The sequence below is a fragment of the Protopterus annectens genome, chromosome 10.part0, assembly GCF_019279795.1.
Source record: "Protopterus annectens isolate FY-2018-M chromosome 10.part0, PAN1.0, whole genome shotgun sequence".
Lineage (NCBI taxonomy): Eukaryota > Metazoa > Chordata > Ceratodontiformes > Protopteridae > Protopterus > Protopterus annectens.
In genome coordinates, this window is record NC_056744.1 from 753,866,628 (window position 1) to 753,885,806 (window position 19,179).

Here is a 19,179-nt window from a genome sequence, read left to right on the forward strand (position 1 = left end):
CAAAACTAAACAGGTTTTAACAGAGATGATATACAAAAGAACTATGTCTGCTTATCTGGTAGTATTGCTACCAGTAGTTAAATATGTTACTGAATTCTAACAACCTGAAAATGAATGCCTAAAAAAGAATGCTATAAAGAACTTGTGTGAGTAAACAAACAAGAAGATGTGAGCTAAATTGTTAGCATATTGACTACCACGTGTTACTTATTGCTGAGAATCACTAACCTAGTTGGTTCTTTAGGGGCGGCTTATATTTTATAACTAGATTAAAACATATACAAATCACAACTGAGGAGACTGGAGTTTCTTCTGTTGTCCCATTTTCAATGAAATGATTTGACTAAATCGAAAAGCACCTAAATGAGGTTTTTATGATGCAATTTTTCATCAAGTTACATATAATCTAGTGTAGAGGTGGGGAAATGACATATTGCACAAGAAGTCCATATCAGCAGATACTCTGTAAACAAAGTGCACATTAAAACATGAGGTGCACCTTTGAGACAATTACTGTAGATAAGGGGTAAAGGTACAGGAACTGAATGAAATATCATCTCTGGTGAGAACTAGAAGGCCAGTAAGGTGCATAGTTTTATTTACTATTATTATGGAAACCAAATTTGGATGAAGAACATTTAGGCTTGGTGTAAAACAGGTACATGGAGTGAGGTATGTGCAGTTATACTGCAGTCTGTCAAAGGAGAAGAGAGGAGAGGAGAGAGCTGAAGTATATCATGTAATTTGAAAGGGGTATAGTCAAGGGAAATGAAAGTGATTTAAAGGCAACCAATCGAGTCACAGGATAGGGTCTTAGAGTAACTAGATATATCACACTTCTGCAGGCAGGTTTTGAAAGGTGCTATATTTTAATGAATCTTTGCATCTTCTGTTCATAAACAGAAAGGTGAAAGATAAGAGAAAATTGCTGCAGAGGAATCTCTGACTGGAAAATGTGACCATAAAGTAGAGGGAGGGATAAGTGTCTGACTATGCATTTTATGGGGGACTACAAATGAATACTTCAAAACAAATGCAGACAAAATTTATGGAGAAGATGAGAACAAAAGACAAATATGGAGGCATAAATTATGATTAAGCTTCAGGTAAAGCTGAAGATCAAAAATACAAACCAATAATAAATACAAAGCCTGAATCACAAAGGACTGAGCAGTCCTTTCCCACTATTGGAAAACCCCAGCTACAACACCTAGATCAAACATCGCCTAAATTGTGGTACAGTTAGGGAAAGGGTTTTAAGCAAAACACAGGAAAAAGTACCAATACACATGAACCAACCAAGAACACAAAGAAAAATAGGTGCACTGGAGGTAAAACACAAATTAAGGTACTTGTACAGCAGGTAAATGATAAGTTAAACATATTTATTCAAGTTAAGCACTTTCATCCTTCCACAAATAAATACAGGACTTCATTAGAACAGATAAAAAGACTAAACTCTACCTCTCCATTTTTAGTCACTTAGCACCTACCTAGCATGTAATTTTAAAGATGCAGTGCAGAAAAATGTAGCACAATACAAACAACCTATAATAAATAATGCATCCCTCATATGCAGTAAATAAAGTGAAATAGAAAAATAAAAGTATAAGCATTAAATTGAATGTTTTTAAAAAATAATTTAGTGTTCTTATAAACAAAAAAATCAGTCAAGTCCATGTATGTGACAGTTTAAAAAATATGAATCAGTATATATAAAAATCGACAGTCATAACATTTCAAAAACATTTTTTACAATAAATATAATGTAAGAGTGAGCAGGTGGGTATTCACCTAGAAATCAGAAACATTTCAGGTTTGTTAAATACCTTTCTGATATCACCGTCCAGTCATGCTCTAGGATATAATAGTGGCAAGTGCCAGCCACTACAGAGCACTGACAGAACAGTGGCAGAAGCTAACTCAACAGAGGTAAAATCTGTTTGGTACTTTTCTCTGGCACACTTTTAAACAAAAAGTGTTTAATAATATGTTAGAGTACCAACACCCATTAGTTCCCCAGGGGCACTGCACTTGCCCACTATATGTACAGCAACACTAAGTGCTTTAGGGGATTCAAAGCTGTAAAACACTTCTTGTTTCTAGACTTTTTTTTCTGCAAAAAGTAGTACATGGAGCAGGCAAAGCTTCATGCACTGCAAAAAATTTAATTGGGCCACTTTTATCATAACTCTTACTATGTGTTCTCTGTATAGATGCCACAATTCACCTCTTGAGCATTGCTTCACCCTGACCTTGAAGTTAATTTCTAGACATCCATCTGCCAAACGTAAAATAAGTTGGCTATGATCATAGACCTAGTCAAAATCCTCTTTACTACTTAAAACCATAGCAACTGACTGCTCAAAATAATATCTTGTGAAATTTTGTCATTTATATCTTCATCTGATTGCAGTAACATTCATTTATTTTGTTGAACCACATACCCACATTTTTTTTTATTTAATACTAAAAGTTAATAACTTTGAGCAATTATCCAAATCAAAGGTGTTAGAAATGCTGTGTATAGGAAAGAGAGTGTATTTACCACACTAATAAAGCAACTCTGAATTGCTTAAGTCAATTGGTTAAATAAATCATATTACTTTTCAGATCAGAAGTCAGAGAAGACCGGCACCCACGGTGGTTCAGAGGACAAAGCAGCTCTTGTGAATGATGAGAGTGAGCCATCTGATGATGAATTATTGTCACTGTCCAGTCAGCACAGTAATGCTTGCTCTGAAGCACCACATGGGACACCAAAAGGCAACAAAAAGCAGGAATATCATCAGGCTTCACCAGCTGAAGACATTGATCTTTTGGGTCTAGAAGGCAGTCCCACGTCTAAAACCTTTCCTGCTCAGCCTGCAGCTCCCCCAAAGAACACTGATCTATTCAGTGACCTGTTTGGTGACAGTGCTACTAGTCTATCTGCTCAGGGTAGTCATGTGGGCAGTGAAGATCCATTTTTGCCAGGAGGTGGGGGATCTACTCATTCTACTCCACGAAGATCTGCAGCATCTCCTTCACCAGCACCATCACCAAGATTTGGAGAAGGTAAGTTTCATACCATTACTGAATGACCAAATGTGAGTAGTTTAAGAAAATAGCAATCTAAGTTTACATATTCTGTGTTTTTTGAGGCATTTTTCTTTGATTGATATTTATATCTATATCTGAATCTACATCTATATCCGTATCTTTATCTATATCCTCAATTTTTACCTCTTCCTGAATAACCAGGCCTACCCTCTATACCACCAAGTCAGGAGAGGTCTCTGCATCAGTAATTTCATTAATTTTCTTTCTTAAAAGTATAATCAAATAAAAACAACGACTTTAATTATAATTTCATGATATCATTAATATTAACGAATATGATGTTACGCAATTATCTAACACTAATTATTATAATTACGTGTAATGATAAATTGCAAATTATCATGTGTTAAATAAATGTGATGACTTCAGTGACATCATCAGTAATATATCTAGAATAATTGAATGAAGGTCTTGGGTAAAACTTTCTTTCTTTCTTTCTTCCTCTCCATTTAGGAATCATATGATATGCTTGGTAATGCACAGGCTTCTGCTGCCTCACAGGTGAAACCGGTGCAAAAACGAGATTATTGTGTCTAAGGGTCAAATGTTTTGGCTCATATCCCAGTTGAGGTTTTACAGTATCTCATTTAGATTTGTATTTGTTGCATAGATTTATATGTGAAATGTAAGTTGAATTGGCTTCTAATGTTTTTAGTTTGGATCACATTAGAACTCTGTGCTCTTAACCCATTTGATCGTTGCTGTCTTTTTCTTTCTTTCTGTCCTTCAGGCTAGCAAGGTTGCATTATTTTATTCAGTTTTCTTATTCCACTGATAATATATTTAGTAGCACATCTATAACTATTATCAGATAGGTTTTACATTCCAGAAATACCTTTTAGTTTTCTGTTTCTTTTTGTAGGTCTGCAGCAAATCAAAACTCATGAAGTACTGATTTCAGTTAACTCAGTATCTTTCTAGAAATATTCAATGCTTATATATGTTACACGCAATTGTGGACTATTGTTCAAAATGCAAATCAGTTGATAACACTTCTACAGCCACAAAAAAATCAAAGGCACTCACTTCACAAACCATGAGTGCCTTCCTTACTGCATGCCAGGCTATACTAAAATACAAGTTACTATGATGTGACAGGTGGATGTCAATGAAGCAATAAAAGCAAATGTTTTTCTTTACTATACCCACACATCTATATACATTTATATGTAAAGTATAAATATACCAACTCCAATATCACACAAAAGTAAGGAAGTAAGATATTTCCTACTACCCTGTAGTACGAGATCTTGCCTTATACAAGTACTGATGTTTGACTATCTGGCCTATCAATTAAAACATGTTGTTTATTTTTCATTTGAGTAAAAATACACTCAACTGTCAGATTTATAGTTAAACAGATAGATAGACAGACAGACAGATAGATAGATAGATAGATAGATAGATAGATAGATAGATAGATAGACAGATAGATACAGATATAATAGAGGGAGAGGGCGAGAGAGATACACACATATTCATAATAGGGTGCCACATATAATCAAAAAACAAAATGTTTAAACTACAAAAGAGCAGTCTAAAAAGATTGAATGACAAAACACCTAAAAACCAAGGGAAAAAATAAAACCATTTATTTATTTTTTTTGCAAGGAGCCAAGCCCCCTACACCTACATATCTACTGCTACTTCTAAATACCAACTCCAAGATAACACAATAGTGGGGAAAGGGCAGATTACTACACCCCACTGTTCTGCAACCTCCCACAAAATAATGACCATAGTCTGTGATCATATGACTTTTCAATCACTAGTGTCAGCCTTAAACACTTTTGATTTTCTGAGTATTTTAGTATTTGAATGCTTCCCATAAAAAAGTAAATAAATGTTAATATATACATACGTATATGTACATGCATATATATATATATATATATATATATATATATATAGAGAGAGAGAGAGAGAGAGAGAGTCTGGCAAGCATACTGCATAATGCATTCTATTTGTTAGGTACTACAAATTTTATATCCTAACAATGGCTGATTTCCAGATAAAAGTCATGGTGGAGGTTGTGAGGTTAAGGTTCTAGATGTGTTTTTGTGGGGAGACTATGAAATCTCTGCAGTGGTACAGAAACTAAGGGCAAAGATTATCAGAACCAGATAAAGAATCTAGAGGAACTTCCTCTAGTAGAGGTGCAATTTGTTTGTGATATCAGAGAAGTAGAAGAGAGGGTATTCTTTGGGATTTGGGTGGATTTGTATGGAAGAGGATATAATGTTCTGCTGTGTAGATAGACTGCAGAAAATCAGCAAGTGAGAAGATTCCAGCAGAGCAAGGAACATGGCCAAGAGAGTAAAGCTATTTAGGTGAATGTCTGCAGTGATGGTATTTCTCTTACTCCGGAATTGTTTGGGGATGTAAGAAAGGGTGATTTGCTTTTATTTCAGGTATGTAGCTTTATGCCTGCATATGGTCTATTTAGTAATGTTCTGTAAATTGGTGTACTCCTCCATTACATTAGAAATGGAGTATTTTTTTCCAGAACCTCCAAACTTCTTCATATAAATGCATTAAAGTTTCTTTTCAGAGAACAAGTCAGTCTTGTTATGCTTAAATACCTAGAGATTGTGGGAAAGTATGTTTTGAAGGTCTAGTAAAATTTGTGAGAATAAGTTGCCAGCAGCGTTTGGATGAATGAAGTTGAGAATTGGGTACCAGGCTATTTTGGCAATATAGGCTTTCATCCTAGTTATTTTTGGAGAGTTTTTGTCTGTAGGGCATAATTGTCTATCAGATTAGGATAGAGGGGTCAATGACCGCATGCTACCAAGTTTGTCTACAGCCTTTCTGCATCCATTCTATACTCATGAGTATCTCTGTGGACTCCCTTTCTACCATCCATTGTAGTAATCCTTTTCTTGGGTCCACATTCATTTGTTTTAGAACCGGGGAGTAGTTGATCTCTGCAATGTTTCCTTGTGCTCTATCCTCTGACGCCTATGACATTGCCTCCTATATAGCCACCTCCACCTTTCCTTCCTCATCATTACTCAATAGCCACTTCCAGCATAGCCACCTTTTGCTTCCCACTTTTCTCTGTCTTTTGCAACTTTTCCCTTCTGTTCCTTTGTCTGCTACACACACACACACACACACACACACACACACACACACACACACACACACAGACACACAGACACACACACACACACACACACACACACACACACACACACACACACACACACACACACACACACACACACACACACAGACTGCAAATTAATTCAGTAGAGTTTATACTGCCGCTCTTAGCCGCCACTGACAGTAGACGCTTATTAACCCATTTTCTAAAAGGCTCCTATTCTGTACTGTATTTAGAAGCAGTGCAAAAAGCATGAATGATCTACAGATATGTTTGAACACAAGAATGACAAGATTAAAAGAAATGCATATGTCATAGGTCATCTGTCGCAAAAAGTTTAGTTTCGCTGCTTAAATGCAAGACGCATATGATTCTTGCTTAAAGTGCAGTCTCTGTGGTGGTATGAATGTAATGTATGTAAGAGACAGTGTGTTTTGCACACTACTGCCACTGATAGAAATCCCTGAAGTAAAATGTGATGTATCAAGGGACTCAATATAGAACTGAGTAACTTAACTGCTTCATTCTTTGGCAGCAATTTAATTGTGCGTTTTAGTGTGTTTTGTGATAAAGTGAGCTAAAAGCTGAAGGCTTTTTTTTTTTACATTTTTCTAGCACTGCTTGTTTATTTTGTCCAGGTCGCAAGTGAAAAAAATGGAGGTATTTTTTTTCTTTCTGCGTGTGGATTTAGTGCCGCACTCTTGTCTTTCAGTGGGCTCTCCATTGAAATTAATACACCATCTTTGGAACTCTGAATACTAGAGGTTTCTTATTTTAGATTTTTTGGGGGTGTTTTTTGTTATTAAAAGACCAAAAGTCACCAGCATATGAATAAAGTAATGTAAAACTGTCATGCTTCATGCGACTTGGAGCCTGTGACATACAACTTCAAACTGTTGTGTTATAAAAAAATGTTTCTTTCACAAATGTGACACATTTCTTGAAGAAGATTGTAATAAATAAATCTCATCCATCCCTACATGTACTGAAATGTAAAGTGGAGTAAAAAGTAAATGATTCACTAGTTGGCCTGGGGCCTCTATTTGCATTCAGTTCTAAAGAAACATTGTCAGCTGTAGACCCCAATTACTAAATGTAACATTAAATAAAGATATTCTTTAGAAGAAAGTGGAAATGTACTGAACTTACAGATCCCAGGCTGATAGTGTGGTCTATTCAGAACTGATTACAGGGTCTAGAGCTGTAAGGGATTCCAGCCAGTCAGCCATCATGGTTTTACTTCATCAGCTCCCTTTTCAAATGCCAGAGAGTCATACTTTTACACTACTTTTTTTTTAACATCATGCCTACTGTTCTCAAGCAGCGATGGCCTTTCCATTGTCCACTATCTTACATAATCTCTGCTGGCATCATGTCTGTTTGACAGACATCAAAGATGTCATGAGGTATAATTAAGTTTTTTTTGCTTAATGCTTTCATTATTTCTTTCCTGAATTACCACTGCAATCAGACTTGTAAAGATGCCAGTTCAGACACTAAACATCAATATGTGAGCACTTCTGATGTTGTATTTGTTGCCCATATACTCCCTCTCCTGACATCAAAGCCCCTTCCTTGAGTCATTTTAACTAACATAAAGATATAACACACCTGAGCCTTTTGAATGCATTCTTAGCCAAACAACATCGTTACAAATTTTTGAAAGACCAAATATAACTGAGAAAACTGAAAAGGTGTGGCTAAAACTTAAATACGCCTGCATATCATACCCATATTTAATAATTGACATGAATTTCAGTTTCTTCATTTATGACTATGGCAGGTTTAACAATGGTTTGGTCTAAAGCTGTATACCTCTTGGCAATGGCTTGCTTCCCTTCCACCAATATATAATCTTTGTGGTAACTGGTACTGCTGATGTCTAAGACAACCTATCACTGTTGTGGTCCTTGCCCTGTTTGCTGCTTCCTGAGACATTTTGTTCATCACTCTGCCTCATCAGTTCATAGGTTCACAGGATGTTACTAGGCTAGCCATTAAATCCCAATATCAGAATCAGAATGAGAATCACATTTATTGGCCAAGTATGCGCACATACAAGGAATTTGACTCTGGTTTCAATGACTGTCTAAGTATGAATTATATAAACAACATGCATACAACTATTAAGAACAAGAGAAATGACATACGTACAGCTATTAAGAACAAGACAAAAAAATGTAAATGTACATATACATATACATACAATGTGCAAAATGCAACTCAGTGCAAGAAATACTGAAATAAACTCTGAAAGAAGCAAGTATTAACAATATGTAAACAATTCTGCAAATATATATATAATGCTAAAATATATCTAATAAATAATACATATAATAAGTTTATATAAATAAATATATGTAATGCTAGATGAGAGATATCATCTCTGCCCAAGATTTTTCTAGCAAGGACTACACATGTCCAGGAGAGAAGCTGGGGCAATAACCAGCAGAAATTTACGGTTTCACCATCCAGTCGTCCAGTTGCACTTAAACAGGGTCATGGATGCTCTACTTGATATGGATTGAAAGCCTATTTCAGAGGAGTGGCAACCTCTGAGAGATGTATCTGTGTCTCTAGCAGGTCAAGTTTATGTCACAGGCTAGATTGAGGTCCATGGAACTGGTGACTGTAGTCCCATTTGGCTTACAGATGTGCAGCATTTCCATTATATTTGGGTCAGAGATAGCCCTGTAAATCAGACCTAATTCGCCTCTAAGTAGTCTATATGCTACTGAGTACAGTGACAATGACTTCAGTCTGTCCATAAAAGACGTGTGCTGGAAACCCTGTATTTTGAGATCACACATGGCTCTTTTGGTTCCCTTTATAACATTTAGGTTCACAGTTATATAGGTCCATAGGTATATACTAGGCTAACAACCACCAGAGCTTTTATAAGCATAGCACTAAAACTCAACCCAGTTATGTTCCCATGTAACATGGATGTCTTTTTGGTGGGGTTTGTTAGTTAGGAGGTTGATAAAGGTTTAGTGGGAGGATATGTTACAAAATATTTACTGTCAGCCTGATAGGTGTATATTAGGCTAATGTCCCCAAAGGCCTTTATAAGCCGAGTAGTGCAACCCAAAAGTGTCCCATAAGTTTTTATATCTTAGACATTTGTATAAAGGGTATAAGTTAGTTGGGACGTTATTTACTGACTGTCTCTGTCTATCAGAGACATAGGGGCCAGAACATAGTTGAATTTTCGATTTCCCATCCAGTGGTCAAGATCTTGTTTGAAAAGGGTTAGGTATGGGGTCTACTTCACATGAATGGGAAGCCTTTTCCATAGTATTGTGATCCTTTGAGACACATATCTGTCTCACCAGCATTTTCTGTTTACGTTGCAAGCAAAATTTAAATCCATAGAGCTAGTGTTTCTGGTGCCATTCAGTTTGTGGATGTGTTAAAGGTCCATCAGCGCTGAATCTGAGGATGCCTTATATGCCAGTTATACATTGCCTCTCAGTAACCTGTAGGAGAATAAGTATACAGATAAGGCTTTAAGATGATCTGTATAGGACAATGTGTTAATACCCTGGATTCTCTTGGTGAGGAACCCCTGTAGGCATTCCAACTGTTGCATATGCCTGGTCAGGTATACACCAAAGGGGGCATTGTACTCATTAATGGGTCTAATAAGGGCCAAGTAAAGTTGTAATATAACTTCCTTGGAACTGGATGCCATATCCTTACTTATAAGTTGGGCGACATAGAATCATTTTTCTTACTACCATGGTTATGTGTTAGTCAAAGGCTAGATTGCTGTCTACGTATGTTTTCTAAGTGGACTTTTTCCCCAAAGGCACTATAATCAGCTTCTTGGCACTGAGTTTTAATTTGTGGAGTTGGCACCTGTAATTCATCTGTTTTAGACCCTATTGCAGGACATTAGTGTCAGTGGGGGGGAGGGGATCTGTGATAGCTCCCAAGTTGCAGTCTCCTGCAAACATTGTTAGCCAAAGGTCCTTGACATTAGTTTTGACCTTCGAGAAGTAGATAGCAAACAGTAGAAGGTCCAGCACTAAGCCCTGAGGTATTCTGCTGGTGACTGGTTTATTGATGGAGGTGTTCTCACCAATCCTGACTTCTTGAGTCCTATCTGTGAGCCAGATGACTATGCAGTGAGTTATGTAGGGATTTATGCCTAGTTTGATGAGTTTGTCAAAATACTTGAGTGGGATATTGCACTGAATATCTTGGCCAGGTCTAGGTAGGTGGTATTCACTGTTTTGTCTTCATCCATTGCCTTGGTGACCCTCTCAAAGAAGTCTACCAGGTTAAGTTGGCATGACCTTCCTTTGACAAAACCAAACTGGGATGTATCCAGTGTCTGCAGGTTGCCAATGTCTTTGTTGATCATCTCCATGATAATTCTTTCCATAGCTTTGCATATTAGACTAGTCAGACTAATGGTTTTGTTGTTTCTGGGGTCAGTTGCTGGTCCACCTTCGTGAAGAGGGATAGCCATTGCAGTCCTTCATTCACATGATACATAGCCTGGTTTGAGGCTGTAGCTGAAAAGTGGCTCAAGTTGTCCAGATAGGATATGTCTCAAGCTACTTACAAGACAACCTGGGATATTATCTGAGACCACTACGGCTGTGATTTTGGCCTTAGTGAGTGCCTCCATGACATTATTCCTGCTAATAGTTGGGGGCGATTGTGCTATTAGGGATATGATAGAACAAAGTTCTTGCTGTAAAACTGGAGGCTAAATGTAGTTCAGAAAAAAAGTAGTAGGATTTCACAGGGGAGACAGAGGGTGAGTGGGGAGTGAAGTTAGAGATGAATTTGTCAGCCAGCACTGCAGATTTACTATGTCACTGTGCTCAGTGAAGGTGGTACCATTTACCACTAGTTCAGTACACTGCTATATCTTATCTTTAAGGTTTTATACATTGCTGTAGATAGCCTTGTGGTTGTCTTTAACCTGAGAAGCTATCCTGACTACTATTAGCTTCATGTTTAGTTTAATTAGTGATCTCTTGTCATTATGAGAGTTGATATTTCTGATTTTGGCCATGATTTTTTTCCTTTTGCTATATACCCAGTTAAGGTTAAGATTCAGCCAGTGTAGCTTGTTTTGGGGGTTTATTTTGGGCTTACGTCTGCTAGGTACAGCAGCCACTATGCAGCCACTCAGATAGTTGTACAGGATTTCTGTGAACAATTCCGCATAGGTCACTGTGAACTCAGGGTTTGGAAGGGCATTGAATTTGGACAAACATCATGTAGTTTGCTTTAGAATAATTCCTACCTATTACATGTTTTGCTGGGTTTTCCAAGTTGATTTTTATTTTGAAGTTGACAGTTTTGTGAACCGACTTTATCCGTGAGGGTGTGACCTGGGGAGAGGGGGCATGGGTGTAGAAATCCCCCATACTGGTGAGTATTAGGTCTAGTATGTTTATCATAGGATCATAAGAAGTTACTAGGGTATTGGCCCTGAGGCCCTTATAAGGCTAGCCAAGAGTTTAGCCCATGTTTAGACAATCAGCGCCCAATGCCCCTGTCCAGCAGGGACACAGGTGGAATCCCAGGGATGTATTTCCTATTTCCCATCTCTTTATCCAGGTTGCACTTAAAAAGGGGTAAAGAGGTACTCTACTTGATGTGGTGAGGGAGTCTATTCCACAGATGGGGGAGTCTCTGGGACACAAATCTGTCCTGCCAACAAAACCTATTGATGTCACAGACCAGGTTGAAGCCATGCGTTCGAACCTTTGGTTCTACATGGTTAAAGGTATTTGTGTTACTAAACCCAAGAAACATTGTGCCTACAAGCTGGAGGCTGTATATGTTTCCCAGTCTATAGAGGATAGTTGAAATCTATCATGAATAGGGTATTTGGTTGGATAGTGACAGTGGCAGCTGGTGACATCAAATCAAAGGGGGGCTGCAGGAGACAGCTGAATAGGTGGGGCTGATAGGAAGGAGTGCGGCCAACTACAAAGAGGAGGAGCTATGCTCAAAACCACAAAAACTGGAACTTTAATTAAATATGCTGCTCTGGGTGCCAAACCGTCATTATGAGAGTCCAATCAAGACAAAATGAAGTGTAGAAAAAAATATTTCAATGCATTGGCTGCATGAAAGCTTACTTAATATCTAGATGGAAACAAAAGGTTGTGAGGCATGAAAAAATAAATTACTTTTTAAATGCATAACTGGAATGCCAGTCAAAATCAAGTATAAGAAAAACAAGCAGCACTCAACTCAAACCACTTCTCCTTGCACTGCAGTTCTAATTCTAATTTATATTCAGCATTATAAAAATACCAAGTAACATGCTGAAAGTAGCAATCTCTGTGATACCCCCACTTGTAAAAATGTTTCTTATCCAAATAAGACCTGCTGCCTGACAACAACTATCTACTTGTTTCATGGGGAAAACATGATCAAAGTAAAAAAATGAACAGCAAACAAGAAACAAGCTCAAGATAAATTGCTTAAAGGATTACTGCACAGGTTATGGACAACACATGATAGTTTGGCATTCTGTTTAGTTTCCGGGTAAAACCTGCAAAGATGACTGCAAGTCTCCAACAAAGGTAATGAGCTTCTTAAAATACTGCAATCCTGTCCTTTATTACAAATACTGTCATATGCATTTCAATACCCAAGGATTATACGTTACCTAGTTATGTAAGTATTCCCTGCATGGCAACAACAAAAAGGCATTCAGTGTTGTTAATTCTTTAACAGTATGCTTATTAAAGCGAACTTGCATCTTACAGTCTCATACAAGCTTACTTGATGGTCATTAAAGCATTGCTACTTAAACACAGAGCAACAGACACTTTCTGAATAATAAGAAGCATAAATCAACAGTATAAAAATATGACAGAAAGCCAGAACAAAATCAAGCAAGGACAGATGAAAAGCCACTGTAGTACTTGCGTCTACCTTGGATGGGGGATACTCTGCACACTTACACTACATAACTGCTCCTTGCCTTGCTTGGACACATCCAGAGTCACGACATGGGGGAGTGGGGTGCAACAAGTATGTTACAATCTGGAATGTCTCTGGCTGATTGTGATGGCTCTGACACATTTGTCATACCTCTCAATCTCAGAGCAAGAAACCTGGACAAAGCCATACACAGAAGTGGGACAAAGGCCCAAAAATAAGGACAATATTTAAATATTGCTCTTATAAACTTTCTAATAGAATAGTAGGTCTTGCATTAGTATGAATTTTCTGAAGGGTATGAAATCTGAAACGCAAATGTCTGTCATTATTTTCTAACTTCAATCTTTAATGATTTGCCACTAATTTGCCTGAAAACCACAATTTTATGAAAATGGACCAGAAATGTGATGCAAAAATGTAAAATAGCCACACAATACAGCTGGGAACCTGTCAAAGAAGGGGACACTTTTAATATTAGTACTGTTAACTTAAGCAGCTGACAAAATAAATGAATCTACATGCATTTCTGAAATAAAAGTAATCTATAACTCTTGATTATGACAGTTATTTATTAATTGTAAACCCTCCATGTTTTCTTCCAAAATTGCCATTTTGCAGAGGGATTATTAGAGGGAGAGCAACATTTTGAGCCAAAATCGGGGACAGTTGAGAGATCTGGATATGCCTAGTTCTATAAAGCAATTTATTTCCACGTACCTCTCAACCTGTTAACGCAGGAAATCTGGACAAGGCCAAATATATTGGGGGAACTTACAAACAGTGCTAAAAATTAGTTGATAGAATAACAGGTCTTGCTTTAGCATGCATTTTTCTGAAGGTTATGAAGCCTGAAACTCAATATCTGTCATTATTTAGTGACTTAATTCCTAAATGATTTACCAGAAAACCACAAATTTTATGAGGATCAAACCAAAAATAAATAAGCAAAAATCTATTAATTCTGTGGAAATCTGGACAGTTGAGAGGTATAGTTCAGCCAGGGCTATCTTTGAGTTTGCCTCCCTTCCCCCTCATAAAATCATGGTCGAATGGAGCCTCCCCCTGCAGCCATTCCAATGTCCCATTACTTGGCTATTTTGCCCCATTTACCATAAACATTGTAATGTGCATACTGCTTTACTTCTATGGTGATTTGGATTTCATTTGAAAGTTTTATTTTGCATTTTACAACAGAAACACTAAGACATCTGCTAAACAATGCAATTCAGTCTCGCAATGAAAATCGACTTAGCATTAAAACTTCTCTGCCCTTGAAACTCACATTCATTGAAACAGCATTGAAATCCACATTCAAAGAAAATACATTTGGGTAGTATAAAGATTAACTTTGGGCTGTTTTCAAATGATAGGCCCCTTGCACACAAAACATACATGTGTTGTGTGATTCCTGATTGTATTAAATTATATTCCTTGTATAATACAGTACAGTTGTTAGAGGGTGTTTTAAATTTGTTTTGAACATTTTTCCAGTAAACAATGAAACAAAATGTATGCACCAATAATGACAAAACTGCCCAAATGAGAACATTTCCATCATAAAAGTCTACTCAAACTTCTACAGTCCACCAGTATCAGTAAATATGCACAATCTCTGCAGAAGTAAACGTCATCTAAATAATTCCACATTAAAAAGATATGTAACTAATGAAGAGGTTAATGCTAGCAAACAACTTTATATTTCATTGTTTAATCTGCAAATAAAGTGCCTGTTGCCCTTGAGGAATAAATTGCTTATGTTACATTAAAAAATGATAAGCTAGTAATATTGCAATAGGGAATGGATGGCAAACTGATAACAGCTTCATAGTTACTAGGTATCTTTACCAAAGAGGACATTCTCAGCATGGCAGCATCCACACTCTCTGGGAGTAGTACCCACAGCCTTCTGCATCAAAAGCAAGTACACTACCTGTTGTGCTATTAACAATGCAAGCAGACTCAGCATAAGCAGCAGTAAACTTCTCTTCCCCTGCAGCTCTCAGCTCCTTGTAAAATCTACTTGACACTCAACTGTATCTCTCAACTTCGCAGCTCAAGAAATCTGGAAAAAGCCAACATTTATTGGGGGGGACAAAAGCCCCAAAACCAGGGACACATTTTAAACATTGCTTGTATAATCTTGGAAAGTTGCTAGAATGAAATGCTGTGTTACCACCATACATTTCACTACCAAGTCTTGAACCCAGGACCCTGTGCAAAACAGTCACAGCAACATACCACTATGTCAAATCAGCTGTTTTCTGAAAGAGTGGAAGACAAATGGCTACCATTTAGTGAATTCAGTTCTCACCATATCTGTCAACCTCTTAGCACAAAACACCTGGACAAAGCCAGTAATGGGGGAATATAGCCCTCAAACATATTCAGTGAATTCTGTTCTCACCATAGCTCTAAACCTTAGCACAAAAAACCTGGAAGAAGCCAATAATGGGGGAATACAGTCCCAAAAATATGAACAAATTTCTAATATTCATCTTATAAACTTAGAAAATTGCTAGAATAAAAGGTTTTGTGTTACTATGTACTTTCTGAAGAACATGAAGTCTGAAATTCAAATGCCTGTCAATTTTATTTATGTAACATTTGTTAACCAGGAAAGTCTGACTTGGAACAAAAGCTAATTTTCAGCAGAGCCCCAGGGAGAAATACTACAGACACATGTCCTTATAACATGGGAAGACACCAGAGCAAACCCACACACAAGGCACCCCAGCCAAGAATCTAACCAGAGACTCTCAAGCTGTGAGACAACAATGCTACCACTGCACAATCAACTATTTAAGTAATCAAAAATTTAGAAACCACAGATTTTATGAGGAACAGAACAGAACAAAATCTGAGGCAAAAATCTGGAAAAATTTCATAAATGGTGGTGGGTAGGTAATTTAGCCTCTTGTTACCTGTACCCAGGGTACAAGGTTCAAGCCTAAGGTATTCTCTAACCACCACCAGCAGGTATCCTGAATTCTCTGTAGCCACCCGTATAAATCAACTTGGGCATTTTTCACTTTCTATGCAGGTTAAAGTTAAGAGTATTTATTGGACTGCACCATTGTGGTTTACAGCTGGAGGGGCTGCAGTCCTGCAGTCCGATATCACAAGCTGCCACTGGATAGTGGGTGCCTCCAGCAGGTCTAAGTATGAGTTATATGATTCTTGGGGCATAGATGGTGAACTGTAACTTGCTAGGATATTGTAAGGGACTTCACCAATATTGATTTGCTCATGGATGAACTCTAGGGCATCTTCCAGTCTAAGCAACCTAGAGTTATATTTGTTGCTAATGTAGACCAAGACAATGCCACCATTAGTCCCTGTTTGTGTTGCTTAATGGTCTAAATGTGTGGAAAGCACTAAAACCTTGCACTGTTGGAGTGCTTTCTGTGGCTTTAAACTGTGTCTCATTAATGAAACAGGTGTTTATATCTCCAGAGTGAGAAGAGCTTGTAGGGTGTAGAGATTCTTGTTAAGGCTCCTAGAACTGAAGAGTAACACCTTTAGGTTCCTTTGGGTTTTGTTTGCTAAGGTGGTAATTTTGTCAGTTTGGCATTGACTAAAAAACGATCTAAGGGAGTAGATTAAGTTTTAGCTAATATCCGGAAGCCCAGGGGGAATAGGTCCAGACCGTCTTTGGTCTGTTAACCATGTCCTCCAATGCTAACAAATCATAAATACCCCCAGAATGACAGCAGAAACTAAACCAGTCGTTAAAGTCAGTCAGTCATTTTTGGTTCATATTTTGGGATCATTCTTGGTGAAGGTAGAATGGTGCTCAATGCAAGGCATATACCTGTCTGAGACAAATATTCATATAGTCCAGTGAAGTATGTCTCTGGTCATTGACACCAACATGGTCTATGATAGAATCATACTGGTAATTGTGGCGCATTGACCTGAATGCATGGATAACTTGGCAGATCCTGGCTCCAGATAACCAACTAACCATTATCTCATCCTTGTGCAGTCTGATGAGTTGTGAATCTGTGTCATACAGTGTAGTCCCCTATGACAACAGTGCTGGGTAAAGTGTTTGTTTGCCTTATGGGCTTCATTCTTGTGAGTCCCTTGGATGTAAGTGTAAGTGTGGTATTTGGTGTTGCTATTGGTGTGTGCCTTAGAGATTAATGAGGATAGGCATTGACATTTGTAAGCCTAGGAGGTCTTTGAGTTTTGGGAAGATTGCTTTTTATTGCCTTAGTAACATGTGTGGTAGACAGTATATGTGGTAGGTGGAATATGTGTGTGCGTGTTTGTAAGCAGAATTTTTGCCTTCAGGGAAATTCTATATGTGCATCTCTCACATACTGTGTTACTTTCTTTAAGGATTAAAAGGTTGCCTATGAACATGAGACAATTGCTACATTGTCTGAGGATGCCCATATCTACTAAGCTGGCTACAGAGATTTTTGGAAATTGCATATCCATGTTGTCCTGAACTGTATTAGGGTAGGCTTTTATGGTTTGAGAACTGGGCTATACAGAGGTTACCCAGGGTGGTCTCCAGGTTTAGGGACAAGCTAGCTGTTCTAAGCTTAACTCCATGCAATGTCTCACTAAGTTACGGGTTACAGTTCTAATATTAGTTATACAGGTAAACTTTACTGCCCGAGCATTTGCGTTTGTACAGGGCACTGCTAACTATCGCTGTGCAGTAAACAGCTCAATACAAATGCACATAATTTATAGCAACAGAAAAGAAACTGAAATCTAACTCCTGAGCCCTCTGGCCAACAAACGACTACACCTTAAACTTTTCTGGAGTGCTTCCCAACTCAGAAAGACCTGGCAAACACCTTCTGCCACAAGATGGATGATCTGGTCCTCATAATGTAAAAACACACCAAAAAGTAACCCTCAGTTGCAATGCAAGAACAAAACAATGTATTCCTTGGCTAGACTGCCGTACAGCAAGGCGACTTAAATGCAAACAGTTTAGAAAGCAGCACTTGGAGAAGACAGGCAATTTTTACACCAAAAGTACTTTAAATGCTCTTTAAAATGCATTAAAACAGTAGAAATCAATTCAATGAAGTCGTGCAAGTACAGCAAATCAAATCTAATAAATTATCTTTGTCTGGATGGCACTGGATACAGTGGAAGCACTTTCCGATCACAGGCAAGGCCGCCGATCTTTGCTGAGCTCTGTGGAAAAGAGTACAGGGCTGTATAAAAGCACCTAATTTATAGCAATAGAAAAGAAACTGAAATGTAACTCAGCCTTCTGGCCAATAAATAACTTCACTTTGAGCTCTTCGGGAGTGCTTCTTAACTCACAAAGACCAGACAAAAACCTTCTGTCACAAAATGGATGAACTGGTCCTCTTAATATTAAACAACAGCAAAAAAACATGAAGAGCAATTCAACAGCAAAACAACTTATTTCCTGGCTAGATCACCCTACATCAAGGTGATTTATATGCAAGCAGGATAGAAAGCAACACTTAAAGAAAACAGCCATTTTTTTCAACAACAGTACTTTTAATTCTCTTTAAATACAGAAAAACAGTAGTGATCAGGTAAATAATGAAGTGCAAGTGCAGTAAATCAAATACAAGCAAGGCGATTTTAAGGCACACTGGTAGCAGCTAGATCATAGAAATGCAGATATACTTTATATTGAAAAAAACACAGAAAAATGCAATAAATAATATGAAAATATAGCAGCAGTCTTCAGAAAAAAATATAATGGTCATTTTCTCCTTCTCTCACCATGAGCAAAGCAGAATCATCAATTCCACGCTGTCTCTTGAAAAAACATTTCCCAAGCTCTCCAGTGACTGGTAGTCTAGTCACAAATTCCAAAGTAAATTGGAAAGAAGGGAATAAAACTCTGAATATTGCAGTGTGCACTAAATGAGTGGGGTGATATGAAACAGAGGTTAACACAGGGTTTAAGAATCTGAGGGAAGACCTTCTCACTTTGATCTTTCAATGCCCAGTAGAATGAGTAGATGAGATAAGATGGTGAGGTACTACTAAAGTGAAATTTAGAGTAGGGATGGGCAACAAATGCACAACAAAAG

The 19,179-nt window shown here is 37.7% G+C and overlaps 1 protein-coding gene across 2 annotated transcripts in view; it reads left to right on the top strand.

Moving 5' to 3' along the window:
• The window catches only part of DNAJC6 (DnaJ heat shock protein family (Hsp40) member C6), a 953,450-nt gene that overhangs the window by 574,762 nt on the left and 359,509 nt on the right, over positions 1–19,179 (top strand). For both annotated transcript variants that reach the window (XM_044085567.1, XM_044085566.1), the window contains exon 12: positions 2,614–3,057. In XM_044085567.1, coding sequence (XP_043941502.1) covers positions 2,614–3,057 — 444 coding nt within the window. The remainder of the gene's footprint in view (positions 1–2,613; positions 3,058–19,179) is intronic.